Raw genomic sequence first — 9,955 nt, forward strand, 5'->3', positions numbered from 1 at the left:
TAAACCTGTGGTTATCTAGTTGTAGCTTCAACATAGTTAATACTTGTTTAACTCAACGTTTCTTCTGTTAAAATAAGAAATCAGAAACAATTGAGATTTGCAGTTGCTTGTGAAATCAGTGTGTCCATTAAATTCAAGTTAAACATGTGTCTCAAACTATTTTTGTACTACAGTAATTACTATCGGCAAGATTGCTATTAATGTCAATTCTTTCGTCTTGTTGAATTCACTGCTTCAACGTAAGTACTAATAGCTTTAGGATAGTGGTTAATATCAGTAATTTGCTTGAGTTGAACATGTTACCATCAGTTCACTAATTTGAATCAACTAGCTGTTTGACAATTAGATATAGACAAAGTATGAATTTAGGTTCTTAACTTGTAATGAATATCCTGTTAATTTGATTAAGTGTACGTTGTTTTACCTTATTGCCAATTGTTGAACACACTCATAAGAGTTTGGTGTAATTCTGGTGGGCAAATGTTTTAAGCAAAATATGGGCCTGCCTAGCTTCAGGGATTCGATCCCTCGATCTCCCCTGTGCGGCCTGATCCGCCCTGTCCGGTTTGGGCTGGCCTTAGGCCCAATACCTATGTTTACTGGGTATTTTGTACGGCGTGCACATATCATGTGGCTTGGGCTCTTTGGGCTCAAGCTTATGACTGACCTGCCCTTTGCACGCCTGGTTTATGGTCTTTCTATATGGGCTACGTTCAAGCCCAAAATGGCTAGGACCTGAAATCATATGAGCTCATGGACCCAAACGTAATAACTATTAGATAATATTAATTAATTAGGACGCTTTCTTTTATTATTAGAGACAAATAAAATATAGAGAATCATAGTTGCTTTTAGGGTTGCCTTTTAAGTAATAAATGAGATAAGCCTCGCCAAACAAAAAATATGTAAATTGCGGGGCCCTCAATAAATGTTTGTGTTAAAATACTTAGACTTCGAGATGGGCCGTTTAGCGAATTTCACGGCCTTCTCCAAAGATAATAACGCGATAGTCTCTTTAGGCACGCAATTTAAATAATTTTACCTTCCTAAATACGGGTGCACATTTATGTGAGCCAAATCCAAATCCCAACGAAGTCGAAATGTGTCAAAAATCGCGAGTGCATTTATGTGACGCGGTTCGAGACGTATTTTCACGACGTTGCAATTCTCTTAAAATAATAATAATAAAAGCGGTTCAAAGTTAAAAGCACATAGATTAAAACATGTACTAAAATCAAACAAATAAGCCAAATATGACAGTTTGAGCGACCGTGCTAGAACCACGGAACTCGGGAATGCCTAACACCTTCTCCCGGGTTAACAAAATTCCTTACTCGGATTTCTGGATCGCGGACTGTTAAACAGAATCATAATTTCCTCGGTTCGGGATTCAACCGGTGACTTGGGACACCATTAATCTCCCAAGTGGCGACTCTGAAATCTTAATAATAAATCCCGTTCCGATTGTCCTTTAAGTGGAAAAACTCCTTTACACCCTGCGGGTGTGACAGCAGTCACAGGGATCGCAGCCATCTTCATCAGCGATTCCATCTATTTCAGGCCTTCGCCTGCGAGGTAGTAGCTCTGACCCCCTACACCGTCCACACATGCCTCTGATATACATGCTTCAGACGATGATGCTGATGATGACGAGGAGGTGCATTATGATCAATATAGCAGGATCATCATAGTCCCTGAGGGTGATGGGTAAGAGTTATTTGTTATTTTTGCGTTTATTGTTTTGTAAAGTTTTTACTAAGATATTAATGTGTTTTTATTGTTAAATTGCAGGTTCATCCCGAGTAATAAGACTACGAGGATAATCACCAATGCCATCAGAAAGCTTTATGATGGCCCTTATGCGACTTGGACTGATTTCCCATTCTCGCTGAAAGAGCAAATTTTCAATCAATTTAAGGTATAAATGTTCTTTTAAGCAGTTTAATAATTTATATTTATAATATTTCTTATTTAATATTTAACTTTTGCAATACAGATCAAGTGTGTATGGGAACACCGCTATAGCGCGAAAGTGGCTGCAAATTTTCATCACAAAGCTCGCAAGCGATTGTCGCATACTTTCTCCGGAGCTAGAAAGAAGAACAAAAAGCCTGACTGGTTACTTCAAAATTTATGGGATGATTTTCAAAGGCAATGGCTTACCGCAAAGTTCTTAGAGAAGAGCAAAAAGGGAAAGAAAGCTCCCGCACCTGAGAAGGGAGGCTCCTTGCACACTGGAGGTGTGGTCAGCCTATGGACAATAAAAAGAAGATTGGTACGTAATTGCTTAAATTATTTTAGTTTTCAAAGTATATCTATTCAGTTTATTAACTAAATTAATTTATTTTCAGGAAAAGAAGTTGGGGCGTCCAATGAACCATGATGTGCTATTCAAGGAGACGCATATTGTAAAGAAGAAGAAAGAGACATATCAAGAAAGGTGGGTCGAGGATCGGGCCTCGACTGTATATGTAAGCTTTGACTTTTTTTTAAGTATTTTAATTTACTTTTATATAAATTTTGAAATACTAATTCAATTTAAATTTTCGTATAGGGTCGCTACCAAACTAACGTGGAGGAATTCATCCGCACTCAGCCAGCTGGTGAATCGGGCGAGCCAACCCAACCTTCGGACGAGGATGCTGAAAGAATATGGATGGAGTCTGCTGGCGGTCCAAAATGGGGGAAGGTGCGGGCTTCCTACTAAAAAGTTCCATCGCTATAAGTGTGGAATGCAGGGAATAGAGACTTCCTCGCAAGGCGAGCAACTTAATGGGGAGAGCCTCTCCGCTATGCGGGAGACTGTGACAAAGCTCACATCCGAGCTAGAAGCGGCCAAGGAAAGAGAAAGGGTTAGAGATGCTCAATTCCTTGGCATGCAAGCTCAGATCACTTCTCTCCTATCTACTGGAGCTTTTCCGTTGCCCGGTCTCGTGAGTCATCGCCAGAGGCTCGACTTGAACGTGAGCGTTCCTTCCGTCCTCCCCGTGATCGTTCCTCCCGTCCTCCCCGTGGTCGTTCTTCACGTCCTCCACAAGACCCTTCTCGATACCGTCTTTTAGATGAAAGTTCAGCAGACGGTGATGATGATGTTGTACAAAACACTCCTTGACTTGTATATACTTTGAACTAGACAAATAGATTCGGTTCTGAACTAGTTGTAATAAGTATTAACTTGGTTTTGGATTTTTTAGTTCTATTGAACTTTAATTTGTTAGTTTTAATGTATTTATTAAATTGTGTCGTTGTTGTTGTTGTTGTTGTTGTTGTTATTTAGAGATTTTGGTATGTTGGCAGGTGGTGTAGCTGCCAAAACAGGTATTTTATGCCAAAATTAAAACCCAGAAAAACGAGCAAAGTTGGTCGGTATCTAATTAAAAAAATAATTTTCTGCTGATTAGCCACCAAGGTTGGTCGCTTAATTATTTTTAAAAAAATAAATAATTAATAATTACCGACCAAAGTTGGTCGGTTAATGAACAAGGATTACCCAGATTTCTACTTTACCGACCAACTTTGATCGGTATGGTTAAATTTTCATTTTTTAAAAAAATATATATATTTTACTTTACCCATATACGTGGGTTTATCATCTCTTTGCTCATCTTCTGCTTCCTTTCTATGTTTTTCTCTCGATTACTTTATTTAGCTCTAAGTATTCATTAGTTTCTAAAACGAAGCTTTTTAGAACATAAAAGATTAATGAGTTGGTCACAGAGTACTCAAACATTTCAAGATAAACCTTAAAAGGTTTAGATTCTAGCTCTGGGTATAGAAAATTTTTTGGTAGGAAGTATTACCTCCTTTAATGGGCCCTATGCGATGCGAATGTAGAAGTATCACCCGATAGGCACAATGGCTATCCGCGCACTTCCTCGATGCGAATCCAAATTAATCGAAGCTCTAATGCGTGCACCAGACACCAGGTGGAAAAAAACGTTGCAAGATTGCTTGAACCACAATCAACAGCTGAGGTATCAATTCTCGGAACTCGATGAGGCTCATATACCATGCTTGTTGATTGATTACGTGCTTTTGTTCTCATAGTTTGCCTCTTCTTATATCCCTAGTTGGAAGTTAGAACAATGTTATTTACGTTCAAATTTTTGAAATTTAGCCAAGAAAACGTATGAGAAGATGAATTTTTCTTCACCTGTCAGTGTCTTCTTGTGTGTTACGAATATGGCTTAGAATGTTCTGATCACAGTAAAAATGGTGGCAAATGTGACAATTCAACTATCCTTTTCCTCCTAAAAGATTAAGGGGTCGTTTGGTGCGCGGGATAAGATGGGATAAAGTGTGGTACTTAATTTATACTATGTTTGGTATAAATTTATATCATCAACCGAACATAGTATAAACATAGTCCAAGACTTGATCCTGAATATCCAATCATATCCACTTTATCCTATCAAACTTGGTAGTATTATTTTATCCCACCTCCTAGGTGGGATAGATTAGTCTCGGGATTATAATCTCAGAACTATAATTCCGGGATAATTTAGTCTGCGTACCAAACGACGCTTAAGGGGTTCTTTGAGGTGACACTTCCAGCAGCATGCCTCAGCAGTCCCCCTTGGATTAAGGCCTTTTGACATTTGATTACTCATATAGCTATCAGTTAATACAGACCGCCAATGTGCATAAACACACACTTCACAGAATTTACAGAATTTCTAATCTAAAAATAGATCATAGTTCTAAACATGCTCATGACCTGAAGATTGCAGGTTCGAATCATGTCCCCACCTAATTGGCAGCACTAAATACCAAGGAAAAGATAATTTTTTTTTTTTGCATAATAATCTCGATGAGAATTTCTAATTGGCAGAAAAGAGTAGTTGTAGAGTTTGATTGAGATAAAACAGGATAAGAAGAGCTCCTAGCTCTGACCGATAATGAAACTAAAGCTTCAGACTTAAGCAAGCACAAGTGCAGATTGAGATTTTGTCGAGCAAATCAATACGTGAGCAACATTGGCCACGATACCATTCTCAACTATTATCAATAGCAATGATCAAGGGAAGTCTAATGTGTGCATCATACCATTAACAAAAGGCATGAGTGTTGCTATCGCTTTATGGTTCCAGTGTTGCTAGCTGCTTTAATTGTAGATTCAGAACTATCAAGCTCATGTAAAACCACTGTGATTGTTGATTGATATAGCAACTATTTTCAGATCTACCTTAAACTACATGATCCACTTCTAAACGTAGATTCAAGCTTTGATCTTAGTTTCACTTGACATGCTAGTTAAACTCCAAATCCAAGTGATTGTAAGTATGGACATTACCAGAGTTCAACCATGTATATGAGTTTACCAATTGGATGGAGCAAAAACAACAACAACAACAACAACAAATCCAGATAATCCCACAAGTGAGGTCTGGGGAGGGTAGTGTGTACGCAGACCTTACCCCTACACCTTGAGGGTGGAGAGGCTGTTTCGCATTTTCAAAATGCATCAAAAGTATCCTAAAAACTAGACAGAGTCCATAAACCAATTGAAATAGATAAGACTTACTGTAGCAGCCAGGATATGAAGTGGTCAAGAAACGTCTAAATAGAAAGGCTAAAATCGACCAGAATAACGTAAGAAAGGATAGTCATCACCAAAAAAATGCTTAACTGAACAGCCAAGAGGTTAACCAAAGCTGGAAGAACTTAAGAAGTTGTATTAAGAGGTTCAGGCATGCCCATTATAAATTCACACTGACAAAAACTTTTTAAAAAATTGTTCTCAGCTATGTTTTGAATCACTGGGGTAGTTCAAATTCCTGTATAATTTTCTATAATATGATTGAGAGAGAAAAGAGTATCTCCATTATCCTTACAAATTAAACATAAATAAGCAGGAATACCTGCATATGTCACAATAATTTTAACAGTTTTTTCCGTCCTCCATCTTTTCATGAATTGCTTTGTAGCACTTAAGACTGCAAAGAGGAAGGTTTGACTTCAAATCGCGGTATTTGTATGGGTTCTCACAGGAAGGACCAGCACATTTCACGCGAGGGGGGGGATAACTGGAGTATAGCAACAAAACCACAAAGCATAAACTGTAAGTAACTAAAATGAAGCTTAAAACAAAATGTAAGGATCATGATATTCAGATTCCAGATGGAACAAAGTGCATAGGCTGGAAAATGAGGACGAAAGGGAAAGGGAAAGGGAAAGGGTGACAATCCTTACCTGCAAGGCTTAGAGTCAAAAATACTTGGCAAACCCATATCCTGAGGAAATGTCACGACAGTACCAGTGGGGCCCATAACCGTTCTGATAGTGCTCGACGCAAGCATCTTCTCTTTAGCAGCCTTCTCCTGTGCCACATACAACGATTAATTGATTGTTAGCTTCATAACCGATAACAAACTGGCAACCTAGCAACACATGGGATACCTGTGCCAACTCTTCTTGCTGCTTCTTTATTTTCTCTTCTCGCTTCTTCCTGTTGGAATCTTGACCTAGTATTTTTCTAATTGCCTCAGCCTGCAAAATTGAAAAAGTTATGCTCATTTCAGCATCGTAAAATCTCAAAAAACGTAACACATCATAAGAAAAGAAAAAGAACAAGGGCAAACCTCTAATTCCCTAGCTGCCTTCTCATTTTGCATTCGACGTCTTTCAGCAGCCTCTGCTTTCTTCAGTTGCTGCTCAACTGCTGTTAGCTTCTCCTTTTGTTCTGTTGAAAAAAGCAGAGATGGCAAAACAAATTTTGTGAATCAGAAAAGTGATTAAGGAAAGGGATACCATCACAAGATATGAGTAAATACAAAATTTTCTCACTTCGAGGTGGAGGCGGCAGTAAGCCGTTAGGAAACTCAATCTGATTAGCAGAAGTGGCAGAGGTATCCCTGCTTGATAGAAGAGCTCGTTGCCGTGTTGTGAGACTTACTTCCCTTTTTGTTTCAGCCGGTGTCTCAGGGGACTCCTCCTCATAATCAGTGTACTCAGAACTTCGATCTGATATACTCTTAACTTCTTTGCCTGACCTTCCAACATCGTCCGACATTTCATACTTATCGACCTTCAAAACGCGGGAAAGACTTCTTGTCTTAGTTGATTCTTCCCCCAAATCCTTATATCCTGCAACCTTCGAGGTTTTAAGCTTCTCCAAATAACGAATCTCGTCATCCTCATCATCATCAAGGCCATCCAAAACAAGCCTCTTTGGCGTCTTCTTGGTCTTACGATTTTGATGAGGCTTGTCCCCTTGTTTTTCTAACGCATTCCTTCCCATATCGCCCTTGCTAGTAGCAAACGTGCCTCCTGAGAAATCGTTCCACGAAATTCCTTTCGACCCACTTTTCTTATCTGCCGGAGGACCGTCTTCACTTGAATTGTCCTGAAATCCAGAGAGAATGGTTCAATTGAAAGATCAGCATTACTAGGATCATTAAATGATAATCTATCGCTACATAAATGCCAAAGATTTACTAGCCATACACATAAGAAAATGGACAAAAGAATAATCACAATTAGCATCTTTTAATAAATTGCAATGACTAAATTTTCTTGCTTACTATTTGGAATGGAAATTAGTGAAGTTCTAAATCAGCAACCAAAAAGAATGTTTCTCGGGCACATTCTTTATCCATTCCCTGAGAAACTAAATAACCAAGTTCAGATGTTGCTTAATGTGTTCTCTTTTCCACAAAATTTGGATACTAGACGGAATCTAGTAAGTGGCAAATTCTTAATTGGCCTCCTATCCAAACCAACCATAATTTTCTACCATATTAAATCTGACAACATTATTAAAGATTCAAGTGGATTTAGAGAATCCAAATAATTAACAATCTGAGCGTGCGAAAAACCTGAGGAGTGAGATTCTGTCGCGGCCGAAGGGCATCAGAAGGTCGTGCACTTTTAGTAGACGATAAACTGCCAGATGCTCCATAAGAATTGTTTTTGGTTTGAATAGTGCGTGTCACGCCACCAACTTTCAGCTTTACCTTTTTCAGCTTGCTATCGTTAGCTCCATTGTTCTCAGTGTTCCCTACCTGCCTAAGAGATGCACCATTCCAGAGATCCGTATCATCTCCCTTACGTGCATTATTATATATCACACTAGATCTTGCATCCTCCTTGTTCTTCTTAGAAGCATAATCACCTTTGAATCTGTTAGCAGAAGAATCTCTAGATACACAGTGATTAAACTTGTAGACTCTCCCTCCAACATTAGCATCGTCAGTATTCTCACCGCTAGAGATCCTACCAACACTATCTGAAGCTGGTGTAAGGGGTGACTGATCACGGCGTTCAGGAAATGTCAGACTCTCTGTTCTAGGTCGACGCAGTATCTGGCTTCTTTTCTTTCTAACAATAGAGGCGAGCCCTTCATATCGAGTACCACCACACTCACTCATGATGCACAAAAAGAATCTGCCCACCACCAGCAAATGTGTACCAATTAGATCACGGACTTAAGTCCACGATACAAAAATACAGCCAGATGAACCTGGAAATAGGTGCACCAACTGGAAACTGCAAGCATGCAAAGACAAAGCTTTTATAAAACCCTTGTGGTAAACCATTTATAAGAGAGAAACATGAAGATAAAGCTAATCTTCAACAAAACTTTTGAAGGATAAGCTACTGAAAATAATTGAAAATTCAGATTTACCACTTTTTGTTAAAAAAGATATTGCACCTCATATGCAGTGGCGGAGCCACCTTTGTCCAAGGGGTGCTTGGAAAATTACACTACGTAGATAGGTCAAAAAAATTTAAGTATATATGTTATATGTTGAATCCCTTGGTTTTTCGTGTGTTTACTTCGTTTGGATACATCATATGGAAGGCCAAGATGTAAGTAAATGTATCATCAATAAATAGCAGTTATCACCAAAATGGGATAGAAATTTTAGACAAAACAAATTGAATACAAAACCCTTTACTCAAAACATTATAAACATATAAACAAAACTTACACATGAGCCAATGAAAAATCAAGTTCAGCAATGGATACTAAGCATATAAAATTCTACCAACAGAATACTCAAAACATCACATAAACACAAAGAAACACCCAATAAAGAAGCACCCAAAAAGATTTATCACAACCCAGAAAACAAGAACATTAATCAACACAAGCCCACATGCCAAAAAAAGCTTAATTTAACTTAAACATAAAACTAAACACTTGGGCACAACATAGATAACCAAAAAATCGTACCTTGCCGATGAAGCACATTAATCAACATTATACCCACATGCCAAAAACGTTTAATTTAACAAAAAACATATGACTAAACATTCGGCCACAAGATAAATAGCAACAAAAACGTACCTCGCTGATGAGTCGGTGGAGAGATGAAAAGGAGAAGAATGAGAAAAAAAATGGCTTTTTTTTGTGTATAGTAGGGTTAGGGTAGAGATGAGGGCTAATGAGAATTGTTGATATAGCGAGTTTAGTAGTAATGGCAATGCAGATACTCATAATCTCGTCCATTTTTTTCTTTTTCTCTTGTGATTTTGTTTTCTTGTATTGGCTTTTTGTTTTGGCTTAGCCACACACACACTGACTCGCCACTTTCCTTTTTCTCCTCTCTTTCTTTGCTTCTTTTGTTTCCCTCGTCTTCTACGCAGTGTTTTGCTGCAAACACACAACGTTATTAGAACAAAATGGTTGTTCCTTTAAACATTATTGAACACTGTTTCTTATTATGTTGAGCCGAGGGTCTTTCCAAAATAGCGTCTCTACCTATTCTGGGTAGGGTAAGGTCGTGTTGTTGTTGTTGTTGTGTTTTTTAATATAAAGAACAATTACCTAGCATTTGGCCATAGATTCCAAATTTATTTTGAAAAATTTAATTTGGGTGGAGTTTGGTTTGAAGATTATATTTTCCAACTTTATTTTGAAAAAACATGTATATAATTCTCAAGTTTTGGAATTTTGGCCCAAATTCAGCTCAATAGCTGATTTTGGAATTTGAAATTTTTGATTTGGGAT

At 38.1% G+C, this 9,955-nt stretch overlaps 1 protein-coding gene across 2 annotated transcripts; it reads right to left on the minus strand.

Annotated features, from left to right (window-relative positions):
- LOC109215555 lies at positions 5,781 to 9,660 on the minus strand. 2 transcript variants are annotated; one of them, XM_019379647.1, is made up of 7 exons: positions 9,293 to 9,660; positions 7,818 to 8,385; positions 6,787 to 7,345; positions 6,582 to 6,682; positions 6,400 to 6,489; positions 6,193 to 6,320; positions 5,781 to 6,026 (listed from the first exon to the last, which is right to left on the minus strand). In XM_019379647.1, exons 2-7 carry the CDS (start codon positions 8,367 to 8,369, stop codon positions 5,882 to 5,884), a joined length of 1,575 nt encoding a protein of 524 aa, XP_019235192.1. In that variant the 5' UTR covers positions 8,370 to 8,385; positions 9,293 to 9,660; the 3' UTR covers positions 5,781 to 5,881. The 2 variants fall into 2 exon arrangements, with proteins under 2 accessions (XP_019235192.1, XP_019235188.1); XM_019379643.1 differs by having other exon boundaries at positions 7,818 to 8,487.

This window comes from Nicotiana attenuata, chromosome 2 (assembly GCF_001879085.1).
Source record: "Nicotiana attenuata strain UT chromosome 2, NIATTr2, whole genome shotgun sequence".
NCBI lineage: Eukaryota > Viridiplantae > Streptophyta > Magnoliopsida > Solanales > Solanaceae > Nicotiana > Nicotiana attenuata.

Coding starts and splice junctions, on each gene's coding strand:
- LOC109215555 (XM_019379647.1), bottom strand. CDS start 8,369: ATGAGTGAGTGTGGTGGTACTCGATATGAAGGGCTCGCCTCTATTGTT. Junction 7,346..7,817: donor GACAGAATCTCACTCCTCAG/GTTTTTCGCACG, acceptor TCTGGATTTCAG/GACAATTCAAGTGAAGACGG. Junction 6,683..6,786: donor ACTGCCGCCTCCACCTCGAA/GTGAGAAAATTT, acceptor TTTTTTCAACAG/AACAAAAGGAGAAGCTAACA.